This window comes from Schistocerca cancellata, chromosome 3 (assembly GCF_023864275.1).
Source record: "Schistocerca cancellata isolate TAMUIC-IGC-003103 chromosome 3, iqSchCanc2.1, whole genome shotgun sequence".
NCBI lineage: Eukaryota > Metazoa > Arthropoda > Insecta > Orthoptera > Acrididae > Schistocerca > Schistocerca cancellata.
The window spans coordinates 187,173,141-187,189,037 of NC_064628.1; the positions used below are offsets into that span (position 1 = coordinate 187,173,141).

A 15,897-nucleotide genomic window follows, 5' to 3' on the forward strand; every position below is an offset into this window, starting at 1 on the left:
GTTCGTCATTCTTCATCATTTTCTCTACCTCGTCGCGAATTATTCAACGTTCCGTTGCTGACACACCGTATGCTCTCTGGATTGTTGGTTGATGGGCTCCAGTGCTAATCCGGTGCTTCACCGTCGATTTGTCTAATTTGCTCTTCACCTGTGGATTGAAGCATTCAGAGAACTCTTGAAGAATAACAAGTAGCTTCTTCTGATGTTCCTTAGTGAGATCTGGTGATAGTCGAGCTAAAAGATCTTGTCTCGTACTGGTAACGCTGATTTAACCCACAGACTCGGCATGAGAGGTTTCTATGACGCTCAGATGTTCGGCAGTTAACGGCTCAGCGTTTGCTCCGCACATGCGTCTTGGAAGGATCTGCTGTTCTCGGCGACAGTTAACTACCCACAATTCACCGAATCCCTTCTTAAACGAGACGACAGTGGCTGGGATGACCACGTTATTCTTCAGTGGTATGCTTCTCTTACATTCCACTTCGCCGGCCGGAGTGGCCGAGCGGTTCTAGGCGCGACAGTCTGGAACCGCTACAGCTACGGTCGCAGGTTCGAATCCTGTTTCGGTCATGGATGTGAGTGATATCCACAGGTTAGTTAGGTTTAAGTAGTTCTGAGTTCCAGGGGACTGATGACCTCAGAAGATAAGTCCCGTAGTGCTTAGAGCCAGCCATTCCACTACAAGATCCATGGGTTGATGCATGGTGTGACACATGACAGTTACCTTTCTAGCACTGACTGCAGAAATGATCACTTTATCCAGCACACATAGTCTCCACACACTCTGATACGCATCTTCCAGTCCACAGTATCTCATCTCGTCTAGCATAATTTCGAAAGACCACAATCTATAATTGCCTGAGAAGCTTTCGAAAGGTCCCATCCGAGAATGACGTCATGACTACACTATTGTAAGACGATGAATTCTAAGGGCTGTGTACTCAGCGCCTCCAACAGAATAATTACACGTAGAAAAAGGTGTAAGGAGTTGAATGACGAACACTAACTTCAATTAACGAAGGTTTATTCAGCACTTGCACATTCAAGAGTGAGGAGCGAACTGCCTCCGGCCAGACCACGTACAGTATATATACAACTGCAGAACATTCCAGTAGAATGATTCTTGACATTTGTGGAGACTTCTAGAATGTACTCGAACCGAATATAGAAATTAAAACTGTACAGTCCAGGTGAGTTTTGAACTCACGACCCTCCATGCAGCAGTTTAGTATCATAATATATAATTTAAAATTGTACAGTGCATATGAGTTTTGAACTCATGACCCTCGATTCAGTAGTTTAGTATCATAACCACTACACCACAGTGCTACTGAGCTACTACTATATATATAAAAATTCTTCAGTGGTATGCTTCTCTTACCTTCCAGTATATAGATGCGCTCTACAGATTTTAATAATAAAGAGTGATCTTTTATAAGTGTGGTCACATGATACTTTAAATAAGTTAACGTGGGCAGGAGGCGCTGTGCTCTGTCGAGTTGAAATCGCATTTTTTGGTGTCGTCTTTACTTATTAAATTAGCATCTATAAATAGATATAACATCCAATAAAATTTAGAAAATTTAAAAACAATGATTTTGTAACAGTAGTGTAGATTTCACATAAAGTCGGGATGAAGTACATGCGGATACTGGCTAGTGGTTGTACTGGATACTGAAATTAAAAGAAATTAAATAAAGCAAGGTACTTAAAATGAAATTGGATTCCTGGCTCATAACTAAAAATAAATTGCGCTTCGACAACGTTTTGTTAAACTAAGACTAAAGTTACTGAAAAATAATACCCTGAAAGGCTTTTCAGGTGAGAGCAAACATATAGAACATACTCTAGGTAGCTGTTACTACGGACAGTTTAAGTGAAAGAGTTCTAGTGGTATCACGACTATCTAGTTTAAAAATGGAAACAAATTTTGTTTTTAAAGACAGTTGCCTAAGACTGAAGGATACAGTTATTCTAGATGGGTTATAACTTATACATAACTAATTTAATTTGGCAAAGACAAAAAGCAAAGGATATTACAATTATTTTCGTAACAGAACGTCAGTGTAGATAATAAAATGCATCGCTCACTTCCCTTGCAGCTTAATCTCTGTGACATTGTAATAAATTTTACACAAAAAGATAGAAATTTTCACTGGATAGAAATTTCGTAAATAAGTAATTATATTTTCTATTGATATTGACTTAATATCGATGAGAGAAGAGTTATACTTTTAATATCCATTCCTACATTAACTTTAAATGAGCTTAGTCTAAATAGGTTTTGAATAATACACTGGTACTAATCTGCAGTACAGAATTCTAGAAGACATTGTGAAATGTACCTTGGCTTTTACATCAGTACTGAAGCGTCCTGTAATCTTGAGAAGATTATTCTTATTTAATGTCAGCCACATATATGTCGACAACGCAGGATCATAACTTACTTGGGATGAAAGATATTTTTACACGTGCACAACTTAGTATACAAAAATATTTGTCATAGATAAAATGCACACATAAGTAAGTCCAGTTGGAAGGATGCTGCTGCTCTCAGCTACACAACACTGATGGGGTACAGAGGATACCATCACCCTGCAGGCATGCTTGAGGCTTGACCCGGTTGACTTCGACACTGCTCGTCATCCGCCTTCGAATAGGTAGGCAACGTTGTTGTTCATCCCACTCCTGAATCTGACACCAACGCTGTTGGTTCCTGTTTCCCAAGCAAGGGTGAGAACCGATCCCTGCGTGTCAGTGAGTAGCTGAGATGGACCTGGCTCGAGATTGCTGAGCGCAACTCTTCGTCGTCCACAACAGCACTTTGTAGATCGATGCCTATAGCTGAAGGCCACTGGCCCTCGCAATCGACGGCCACTCTGTGACCCACTGTGTCTACTCAGTGTTTTCGCCAGAAGTAGTCGTTGTGAAATGTTACGAATACAGGAAACTAACAGGTATGAATAGAGTGGAATTACAGGATAGCGGAATAACAACAGACGGTACGACTTGTCTCTTAGCAAGCATGTCATTTCGCCTACCATCTACGATCACTGGAATGACACACTTGTGTGGGAACAACCTATATTGTACTAGCCCTACAAGCCGCTAGAGGTACTGGCTTCCCAAAACTTGACCTTCCTTAATTATATCCTGAATCCAGACTTTCTACGCTTACTAGACGAAATAGTACTAGACGAACTAGTAGCAACTAGTAGACCAGCGAGAGAGGAGTCTATGGAGGTCGACCCTCGGTATGCCCAGCTGCCTTTGAACGTCTATGGAGTTTGGCTGTGAGGACGCTGCTACTGCCAGCTGCACTACCATCTTCCGAGAAAATACTGATGGGACGCAGAGCCCTCCATCACCCCCCTCCCCCCCCCCCAGGCCTGCTGGAGGCTTTACCTGCGTGACCTTAATTCTGTCCATCATCCACCTTCCAGTGGTTAGGCACCATTGCTGCTCATCCCATTCATGAAGCTGGCGCTAATGCTGGTGGCTTCTGTTTCCTAGACGGGAACTGAGAACCGATCCCAGGGTGCCAGAGAGTACTTCAGCTGGACCGGGGACGAGACTCCTGAGTCCACAAGAGCACTTTGAAGATCGATACGCAGAGACGGAGACCGCCGGATTCCGTGGTCGATGGCAGCTCTGTAATGTAACAGCCGCCACTTGACGGTCCTGTTCGACCGCTATTGCTGATGACTTTCATTCAAATCTTAAACAGTGGCGAGATTGGAACCCGGACCCATGATGGTTTGATTAACTCTCAAAATTGCTACCCCTAAATCAAGGGTATCACAGGTGATTTTTCAGATAAATAAAACCACTACTTCTACTACATATAAATATTTTTATCTGACACAAATAATTAAAAAGCTGGATAAAATATTATTATGGCAGAAGTTATTTAAAATTATTATGAGCATATTTTTTGGAAAGAAGACCGGTATATTCAGTCGTGTGGCAGAAGGGGCATATTGAGAGAACAATGGTAGTTGTCTAAATGCCTGGTCTACTGTTGATAATAATGTGATAACTAGTATGTCTGTGACATTAAGCAGTCTTAAAGATGCTAGGTTTCTAGCTTTTATCTATGCTTTCGTACTCCAGTCTTATATAGAAATGTTTCTTAATTAGAAACTTACAAAAGACATCAATCTGTAGACTTTTTCTGTACATTCAGGGCCTAACTGTCCGACAAGACAATGTTGAACTTCGACCAGTCCTTAAGGAGATGGATGCACGGTTTCGCCCTTGCTGCCCAATAAACACATCGAAGAAGCGATGACGATACTAAAAGAAAGGTTGGAGGGTGGGATTAAAATTCTGGATGAAAGGATATCAATGAAAAGATTCGCTGATGACAATGCTATCCTCAGTGAAACTGAAGAAGAAATACAAGTCATGTTGAATGAAATGAACAATCTAATCAGTAGAGAATATGGATTGAAAGTTAACCGAAAAAGATAATGAGCAGCAGTACAAGTGAAAACAAAAGAAAACTAACATGAAAATTAGTGATCACGAAATAGAAGAAGTTAATGAATTCTACTACATTGGAAGCAAAAAAACCCATGACGGACGGAGCAAGGAGGACATAAAAAGCAGTTTAGCACCTGAAAAAAGAGCATTTCTGATCAAGAGACATCTACTAATATCAAAGTCACACTATGTGATCAAAAGTATCCGGACATCCCCAAAAACATACGATTTTCATATTAGGTGCACTGTGCTGCCACCTACTGCCAGGTACTCCATATCAGCGATCTCAGTAGTCATTAGACATCGTGAGAGAGCAGAATTGCGCGCCGCGGAAAAAAAAAACGGACTTCGAATTTGGTCAGGTGATTCGGTGCCACTTGTTACATGCGTCCGTACGCGCTATTTCCACACACCTAAACATCCATAGTTCCACTGTTCCGATATGATAATGAAGTGGAAACGTGAAGGGATACGGACAGCACAAAAGCGTATAGGCCAACCTCGTCTGTTGACTGACAGAGACCACCGACAGTTGAACAGGGTCGTAATGTGTAATAGGCAGACATTTATCCAGACTATCACACAGGAATTCCACTTGTTACATGCGTCCGTACGCGCGATTTCCACACACCTAAACATCCATAGTTCCACTGTTCCGATATGATAATGAAGTGGAAACGTGATGGGATACGGACAGCACAAAAGCGTATAGGCCAACCTCGTCTGTTGACTGACAGAGACCACCGACAGTTGAACAGGGTCGTAATGTTTAATAGGCAGACATTTATCCAGACCATCACACAGGAATTCCAAACTGCGTCAGGATACACTGCAAGTACTGTGACAATTACGGGGGGGGGGGGGGGGTGAGAAAACATGGACTTCATGGTCGAGCGGTTGCTCATAAGCTACACACCTTGTCGGTAAATGCCAAATGACGCCTCGCTTGGTGTAAGGAGCGTAAACATTTGGCGACTGAACAGTAAAAAAATTTTGTGTGGAGTGACGAGTCACGGTACATAATGTGGCGATCCGATGGCACGATTTGGGTATGGCGAATGCCCGGTGAACGTCATCTGCCAGTGTGTGTAGTACCAACAGTGAAATTCGGAGGCGGTGGTGTTATGGTGTGGTCGTGTTTTTCATAGACGGGGCTTGTACCCCTTGTTGTTTTGCATGGCACTGTCACAGCACAGACCTACACTGATGTTTTAAGGACCTTCTTGCTTCCCACTGTTGAAGAGCAATTCGGAGATGCCGATCTTTCAACACGATCGAGCATCTGTTCATAATGCGCGGCCTGTGGCGGAGTGGTTACACGATAGTAACATCCCTGAAATGGACTGGCCTGCACAGAGTGCTGACCTGAATCCTATAGAACATCTTTGGGATGTTTTGGTATGCCGACTTCGTGCCAGGCCTCACCGACCGACATCGATACCTCTCCTCAGTGCAGCACTCCATGGAGCATGGCCTGCCATTGCCCAAGAAACCTCCCTGACTGCGAGAGAGGAAGCTGTCATCAAGGTTATGTGTGGGCCAACATCATATTGAATTCCAGCGTTACTGATGAAGTGCGCCACGAACTTGTAAGTCATTTTCAGCCAGGTGTCCATATACTTTTGATCACATGGTGTAGGAATCAGTTTGAGGAAGAAATTTCGGAGAACGTATGTTTGAAGCGTAGCATTGTATGGAAGGGGAACACGAACTGTGGGAAAACGGAAAAGAAGATAATTGAAGCATTTGGGATGTTGTATTACAGAAGAATTTCGAAAATTAGGTGGCCTAATAAGGTAAGGATCTGGGAGGTTCTCCAGAGAATCGGCGAGGAAAGGAACATATGGAAAACACTGACAAGAAGAAGGGACAGGATGGTAGGACATCTGTTTAGACATCACAGAGATTGTAATACACTCCTGGAAATGGAAAAAAGAACACATTGACACCGGTGTGTCAGACCCACCATACTTGCTCCGGACACTGCGAGAGGGCTGTACAAGCAATGATCACACGCACGGCACAGCGGACACACCAGGAACCGCGGTGTTGGCCGTCGAATGGCGCTAGCTGCGCAGCATTTGTGCACCGCCGCCGTCAGTGTCAGCCAGTTTGCCGTGGCATACGGAGCTCCATCGCAGTCTTTAACACTGGTAGCATGTCGCGACAGCGTGGACGTGAACTGTATGTCCAGTTGACGGACTTTGAGCGAGGGCGTATAGTGGGCATGCGGGAGGCCGGGTGGACGTACCGCCGAATTGCTCAACACGTGGGACGTGAGGTCTCCACAGTACATCGATGTTGTCGCCAGTGGCCGGCTGAAGGTGCACGTGCCCGTCGACCTGGGACCGGACCGGAGCGACGCACGGATGCACGCCAAGACCGTAGGATCCTACGCAGTGCCATAGGGGACCGCACCGCCACTTCCCAGCAAATTAGGGACACTGTTGCTCCTGGGGTATCGGCGAGGACCATTCGCAACCGTGGGACGAATGGAGACGTGTCATCTTCAGCGATGAGAGTCGCTTCTGCCTTGGTGCCAATGATGGTCGTATGCGTGTTTGGCGCCGTGCAGGTGAGCGCCACAATCAGGACTGCATACGACCGAGGCACTCAGGGCCAACACCCGGCATCATGGTGTGGGGAGCGATCTCCTACACTGGCCATACACCACTGGTGATCGTCGAGGGGACACTGAATAGTGCACGGTACATCCAAACCGTCATCGAACCCGTCGTTCTACCATTCCTAGACCGGCAAGGGAACTTGCTGTTCCAACAGGACAATGCACGTCCGCATGTATCCCGTGCCACCCAACGTGCTCTAGAAGGTGTAAGTCAACTACCCTGGCCAGCAAGATCTCCGGATCTGTCCCCCATTGAGCATGTTTGGGACTGGATGAAGCGTCGTCTCACGCGGTCTGCACGTCCAGCACGAACGCTGGTCCAACTGAGGCGCCAGGTGGAAATGGCATGGCAAGCCGTTCCACAGGACTACATCCAGCATCTCTACAATCGTCTCCATGGGAGAATAGCAGCCTGCATTGCTGCGAAAGGTGGATATACACTGTACTAGTGCCGACATTGTGCATGCTCTGTTGCCTGTGTGTATGTGCCTGTGGTTCTGTCAGTGTGATCATGTGATGTATCTGACCCCAGGAATGTGTCAATAAAGTTTCCCCTTCCTGGGACAATGAATTCACGGTGTTCTTATTTCAATTTCCAGGAGTGTAGATGACGACATTCATTTATTGCAGAGGTGCAGCCTTACCTCTCGGTCAGGTGCAAGTGGTTGTCGCCGACGTACTTGAGGCCGTGCAGGGTGCTGGCCTGGCAGTATTCGCGCGCGCCGCGGCCCCAGCGCGCCAGCCGACCGGAGGGCAGTGGTGAGAGCGGCGGCGGCGGCGGCGGCGGAGACTGCCGCACCAGGCTGCAGCCCACCCAGGGCACCGGCGGCGGCGGCGGCGGCGACGCTGGCTGCCACGGCGGCACCCGCTGCAAACAGGCCACCAATCACAGCGCGCCTCATGCTAAGGGAACGCCAAAGGTGCTGCGTTCCATAGGAACCCGGACACCGTCCTAGAGCTACAGTACTTGCTGAATTGTCCAAGACGCAAGGTGGCCAGCGCCAGTCACCATACGTGGATCTGGTATCAAAACCACTACAGTTATAGGAAACTGGGCTCCCTCCCAATCTTTAATACTCGCTTATAATAAGACCTCGGAGAAATCACTTCTGCATTGTCCAACGCGATAGCTGAATTGTCAGCGTGACGGACTGCTGTCCTAATGGGCCCGGGTTCGATTCCCGGCTGGGTCGGGGATTTTGTCCGCTCAGGGACTGGGTGTTGTGTTGTCTTCCTCTACGTTTCATCCCCATCCGGCGCGCAGGTCGCCCAATGTGGCGTCGAATGTAATAAGACCTGCACCAAGGTGGCCGGACCTGCCCCGTAAGGGGCCTCCCGGCCAATGACGCCAGACGCTCATTTCCATTCACTTCTGCATTGTACTCTCCTGTAATTTGCACGAAGGGCGTTCAATAAGTAATGCAGCACATTTGTTTTCTCGGCCAATTTCAGTTGAAAAAATACGGAATTTGCTGTGGGACGTCGTGGAATATCCCGCTTCAACCCCTATAGTTCCGTGAAGTTCAGATTGGTGGCGGTGCTACATCTAGCCTTCAAAGCGGCGTCTGTAACGGACGTTCGTTCCAAGCAGGGAGCAGTCATTGAGTTTCTTTTTGCGGAAAACCAGAGAATCGCAGACCTTCCTAGGCGTTTACGGAATGTCTACGGAGGTCTGACAGTGAAAAAAAAGCACGGTGAGTTGTTGAGCGAAACGTCTGTTAACATCGATACAAGGTCGCGCAAACCTGTCGATCTTCTGGATGCCGGCCGGCCCCACACAGCTGTTACTCTTGCAATGTTGAACGTACGAACACTCCCATTCGACGTGATCGACGTATCACACTCAAACACCTCGCTACACAACTGTATGTCTTGTTAGTAGTGCTGACACATTCGTCCACCAGTTGGAGCACTCACGGTCTGTGACCGCTGGGTTCAAATGGTTCAAATGGCTCTGAGCACTATGAGACTTAACTTCTGAGGTCATCAGTCGCGTAACTAACCTAAGGACATCACACACATCCATGCCCGAGGCAGAATTCGAACCTGCGACCGCAGCGGTCGCGCGGTTCCAGACTGTAGCGCCTAGAACCGCTCGGCCACTCCGACCGACTATGCCCGCTGGATTCTTCGCCGCCTGTCAGAAGACCATAAACAACGACAAAGGTCCGTCTGTCCAGAATTGCTTTCGCGTTACGACGCTGATCGAGATAATTTTTGTAGAACATCGTCACAGTACATGATACATTGGTTCGTCACTTGGAACCGCAAATATAGCGGCAATTCATGGAGTGCCACCACACCACCTCTCCTCCGAAGAAAAAGTTCAAAGCCTACCCTCAGCCAGTAAAGTCATGGACACAGTCTTCTGTGACTCTGCAGGAGTTATTCTGCTTAATACGCTCCCTCGTGGTCCAACAATCAACTCGGAAGTTTATTGTGCTATCCTAAGGAAACTGAAGAAACGACTTCAGCGTGTACGTCACCACGGAAATGCGAACGAACTTCTCCCTCTCCATGACAAGGCAGACCCTCACACAACTTTGTCCACCAGCGAGTAGCTCATAAAACTTCATTGGACTGTTCTTCCTCACCCACCCTGTAGTCTGGATCTGGCACCTTCTAATTTCCATTTTTTTGGCACAATGAAGGATGTACTCTGGGGGAAGCAGTATGTGGTTGATGGGAACTTCATCGATGCAGCAAGAAGATGGCTCGGATGTCGACCAATGGTACTACGCAGGCATATAGGCCCTCCCAGTAAGGTGGCGTAAGGCAGTCGATTTGTATGAAAACCAGAGTTTTGTGGCCAAGAGAGTGGAGAATAACATTATGTACTGAAATCCAGAATAAAACCAACCTGCTTTAAGAAAAAATTACTTCTGGAACACCACTCCTAAGAACATTATGATGAGGTAAAACAAATGATTCTTAACTAAACAGTGATAGGGCGTCACTGATGTCGAGGAGACAGATCACACATGCTTACACTTAACCCTGCTCAGCAGCAGATCCGTATACACTCCAAGTTAATGCAGCTGTTTCACTAAATCTATTCTACGAATAATAAACCTCAAAATGTAAGAGCAGGTGACACGAAGCGAATAGCTTGACTGCGTAATACATTTTATTCGTTAATTGTTCGATTGCAAACAGTTATGGTCAAATAAACCAACTGTAAGTCCTAAAGAAGTACGCAGGTCGTACTATATAGTTCAGATTACCCAAACCGATCTAAAACACGTAGTGAGCATGCGTTTCTGCAAAAATTTCTCAATACAGTCACGGACACGAGGGTATTCATTGAATTGTAGCAGCTCACGCATAGCAGTACTCATTCAAGGGACTACATTTCCACACAAACTGTTTGAAAATGAATTACTAAGTCATCCTGACTTGTGAAATCTTTAAGTGTCACCCTATCATTTAAAAGTTGGTTTTCCTTCTGTAGCTGATCATGTGACTGCGTACAAATCACACCCTTGGAATAGAAAATGCTGCACAACGTCGAAGTTTATTGCTAAGATAAAGTTCATTATCTCGTAAAAATTTCACGAAAATATCTAGGTTGAATTATATTTTGATCTGCTAGGAAACAAAGTTCTACTACCTCTTTCGCACTGCTTAAATTTTAACAGGCTCCGACGTCGAACTTCTAACTCCTCTAAGCACGAAAACCAGATAGACCACGAGGCACGGAACATGTTGCGTTAAATACTCTTGCCTCCTTCCCCACACTAATTTACATCAGCCGCACCAGTGCAAACTTTAGATAAAGGCAATTTACTGAAATAAAGAGCATCATTGCATTAAGCCTATTACAACAGTTTTTTTTCTTTCCATAACTGTCAGTGCTAGGCCAAACTGCTCAGTCATTCAAAAATACTTTAAATAAAGCAAAAACATCTAAATATTAGTCTACTGATTAATACGAGCTGACATTTTACAACGGCTTTTTACTGATGGTGTCAAACTTCACATATTTCACGTTACTTTTGAGTTATATTCATATTATCAATCACCGTGTAAAATAAATGTTAATTTTACCGTGGATTCAACCTTTTTTATAAAGTCTTTTTACATAGTGTGAAAGATATTGTGTTGGCTTGCATCATGCTTTGAGGTTCTATGCTCATGTCCATGAATTATGACATTCAACCTGAAATTCGATATTTCTTACTTTTAATTGGCACTGTCGTCTCTGAACCAGTAAACGAATCATCAAGGTGTCAGTTGGAGCTGGTGGCACTTCCTATCGAGTAGCCTGAAGCTATGCATATGAAGCAATGGTTAAAATCTTATTGATTTGTGTATCGACGCATTTATAGGAATATGTAGGGGGTCAATACAACGGCAATGTACTTGAAGGCAATATTTTGGAAATGGACGAGGACTTAGGTGAAGATGAAATGGGAGATATGATACTGCATGAAGAATTTGAAAAAGCACTGGAAGACCTAAGTCGAAACAAGGCCCCGGGAGCAGACAACATTCCATTAGAACTACTGATAGCCTTGGAAGAGCCAGCACTTACAAAACTGTACCATCTGATGAGTAAGATGTATGAGACAGGCGAAATACCCTCAGACTTCAAGAAGAATATAATAATTCCAATCCCAAAGAAAGCAGGTGTTGACAGGTGTGAAAATTACCGAACTATCAGTTTAATAAGTCACGGCTGCAAAATACTGACACGAATTCCTTAGAGACGAATGGAAAAGTGGTAGAAGTCGACCTCGGGGAAGATCAGTTTGGATTCCGTAGGAATGTTGGAACACGTGAGGCAATACTGACCCCACGACTTATCTTAGAAGATAGATAAAGGAAAGGCAAACCTACGTTTCAAGCATTTGTAGACTTAGAGAAGCTTTTGACGCGGTGTGTATTAGCGTCCCACGCTTAGGCTGCCGTTAATGCCAAAACATAAACAACTGCGTCTGGAGCGGTGCCGTGAATGGGAAGCATGGACTGCTGATGAATGTCAACACATTGTGTTCACCGATGAGACGCGACTCTGCACTACCACGGACGACCATAGTCAGCGAGTATGGTGACAACTTGCGGAGAGATCCCATTCTTTCAATGTTTGGAGAGTCACAGCGGTTTTACTGCTGGCTGTCATGCTGTATAGAGCAATTGGTTTTGACTTCAGGTCATGTCCGATAGTGACTGAGGGAACTCTGACGGCAGAACGGCTCATTACTGACATCCTGCGTCTTCATCCATGTATTACTTCTCACTCAACAGTATCGTGCTGCTATTTTTCAAGACAGTGTCCACGTCTATATAAACGTCTGCGTCATGCTGAGATATTTCCTTGCTCAGCAAGATCCCCAGACCTGTCCCCGATATGACATATGTGGGGGCAGCTTGGTCGTCAACTCCATCCCAGACCCATTATCTATAATTGAGGGGCAGTTATAAAAGTTGTGGGCCAGCTTGCCTCAGGAGAGCATACAACCCTCCATGACACCATTCCCAAGTGAATCCGTACCTGCGTTCAGGCCAAAAGGGGTGCATCGTCGTCCTGATAAGCGGGGTCATAATATCAAGTTCTTTGTAAATTTGACTCATTTGTAATCACTGGAGTAACATCACGTTCTCTCTCAACCTGTGAAGTTCCTTATCTTTCCTCCTCTCCCTTTGTGCGCTCAACTTTTTTTCGAGGCAGTGTAGTACATTAAGAGCGAAATGGTAATGCCAGACAACCAGCAAGTGTGATTCTGTAGGGCTCTCGTACTTAGAACATTGTCACGTTACAATGTTACTGATGGCCTTACAATACTTACCGGGTTATTTCCGCTTTCACTACTGTTTCGAGTCTTCTATCGAACTTTCCGAATAAATTTCATTGTTATTCAACAAAACCATACGATATTCAAATAGACTATAAATGAGTGATGGTACTTCCAATACAAACAATCATTACACTATAATTTCAGAATATGTGTTATCCGAAGCAGCAACGTATGACCCCAGCAACAATGACAGCATCGTCATATTGGTGGCCGAAAATCGGAGGAACAGCTATAAAATCTAGTATATCACATGCATCTCGTATAAATGATTACTTCAGGCACTCCCAGCTTGTTGCAAGAATACAAAAAGAATTTTTTTCTGCTGTTCTTGAAATTTTCCTGCCTGTACCTTCATCATTCGCGACGAAGGACTACCTTCTGATGATACAGACGCTAATGAAATTTTGTTAGATACTTAGACATAAGCCCTGACGAGGAAGTGTTACCCATCACGAAAAACTGTTTCAAATATTTTGTTGAATCACATGATATCACCAGAGTAAACCCATCTTGAGAAAATTGAACGCACATTTCATACCAACAGTTCATGAATAATTTATACGATTAATCGTATTTCTATCGAACGAGTTATACATCCATATGTGAATATGGCTAGGTGGACACCATACCATTTACAATTGGTTTTTAAACATATATAATTTACTAATTCCCACCCACCACTGTTTGCATATTCCAGATATGTAGGCATTAGGATTTGTTTCATCATAAATTTCTAGTATGGTAGTTATGTTCTTCTATTTACACTGGACCCACCACGACAATTCTGATACCTTTTAAATCATAATAACTCTGGAAAAATCGTTTTTCTGCTTATTTCTATGTTATTCGTTAGGTATACGTCTGTGTGATAAACACGGCGTACAATTTATTTGTACTGTGCACAGTATTGAAGATAACGCGGCCTCATGCACAACCACTTAAACTGTCCCTAGAAATTATCTTCTGATCTTATTTTGCATCTCCATAGAAGATATACTGTGGGGTACGCTCTGCTCAGTATTTCATACATAGTTGGCTCGTAATAAACTTCTCGTAACTTGCTTAATAAGTGTGTTTTTTATCTGAAATCTCTTTCTCAGTGCTACCTTGACTACCTCACTAATGGAGGTAAAAGTGTAATGAAGATAGAAGAAATATGTGCATTCTCAGAGCAGTTCACTAGAGGGTGATTTTACCAACAATCATTAACGGATGACTGTTACTTACATAAAGAGTGATACAGCTGTACCTACCTATAGGTTTTATGCAATCCACTGCGCCTTCAAAAACCACAGGCGATATTTTCATGTTCTCTCGTTCGCTAAGTGCAAACTATTAGCACTACAGAAAAATAAACAGGACTTTTTGTAGGAAATTTAATGTAGTTAGATTCTGTAACAGGACAGGTTTTCACTGGAGGCCACTGTTTCCGAGTTATTCAAGAATAACGTACAAAAGTGAACTTCAAAGACGTTTCCTTGATTAACTCGGATGGCTCGTGGGTAAACCAAGGAGGGCACAACAGATCCACTCTCCACGAGAGTACGCAACCATCTCAACAATGTCAGTTTAGCCACCAATTGTCCTTTGCCAACAACAGCATAAAACCCACAGCACCACGCAGCGCAAAGAAGATGCCCTACAGAAATACAAACTTGACCAGTGGTATTGGGTTCTCGTCGCAGATGAGCACAGGATTAGTCGTAGAAGATTACAGTAGTGGCCAGGTACCAATGCAATTCTCAGTCACTCACTCTTCACGAGGTCAGCAGGAAGGCGACTGGAATGGCCTCCACTATCTGCTGACATGGCCTCAGCTGAACATGCTCAGAACCAGTTGAAACTTGCAGTGCATCACAAACTGACCGGTCTCAGGACGTTCAGAATCAGTGAGTGGGACAGGCTCGAGCAATAAGGTATCGACCGCCCACTCGACAGCAAATCAAGGTGGATGCAAACAAGTTGCAATGTACGGGGTTGATCAACACCGATACTGAATGTCATTTTTTTTTCAAAAATGACATGATTTCACCAGGCTGTGTCTTAAATTACTTTATTTGCATTACTAATTTCAGACATTGTCCATTTTGAAGTGCATCTAAAAATGTACAACACACCATAGTAAAAACTTTTAAAAAAGAGAGAACAAAAACGTGAAAGTCATATAATTACATTCGATACAGCGTTAAACAAACATAATACTTACCTATAGTAACAGTTACTACAAGGTACTATGTTTGTTTAAGACTATATCAAATGTAATTATGCGACTTTCATGCTCTTTTTTTCATTTTTTATTTGTGTTATGGTATGTTGAAAATGGCGTGTTTGAAACACGTAGTGTAAATAAAGTAATTTGAAAAAAAAATATAGTCTGGTGGAATCATGTCTTTTGTAAATTTATTGAGTCTTTGGGGCCCACCCAACAGAAAATAAATGATTGTCATCTAACAGCAGGCACCAATATCACAGAGGTACATTTTCGAACTGACTACCTACATTTCGGTTAGTGTTTTATTTTTATTTCGCACTAAAATTATATTTTTGTTTTATAAAGCCTATTCTTTGATGCCCTGCTTCTCTTGAATTTGATCCCACACACCTTAGTAGATAACCAGGTAGTAAAAACTATTTTGAGGAGTTTATCTGAATGTCTTCTAATCTTTTTCCTTTAGCACATACATTTTTCTTCCTACGTAAGTTAACAGCAAACCAATTGTGCCTACTGGTAAGCACATTTTCTGCTATAGATTTATTTTCTTAAACTAAGAAATAACAATGGGCAGCATTGTAACTATCTGCACGGTTACATCTTTTCACATCAAGAATCTCAGGCCCTGGACTGGTCGGCTTGCAATGTACGAATGTGCACCAAATGTGTTCCATCAGTTTATGATACCAGCAGTTTTACAGCCCAAACTCACCAAAGTAGTATAGGTTTATGTGCCAACTAGCTCCGCTGATGAAGAGATTGAAGAAATGTATAAC

At 44.0% G+C, this 15,897-nt stretch overlaps 1 protein-coding gene across 1 annotated transcript in view; it reads right to left on the reverse strand.

The window, feature by feature from the left end:
• The window catches only part of LOC126176193 (pickpocket protein 28-like), a 141,583-nt gene that overhangs the window by 99,385 nt on the left and 26,301 nt on the right, over positions 1-15,897 (reverse strand). Inside the window, exon 2 of the mRNA XM_049923337.1 lies at positions 7,756-7,901. Within this exon, the coding sequence (XP_049779294.1) occupies positions 7,756-7,901 (146 nt within the window). The remainder of the gene's footprint in view (positions 1-7,755; positions 7,902-15,897) is intronic.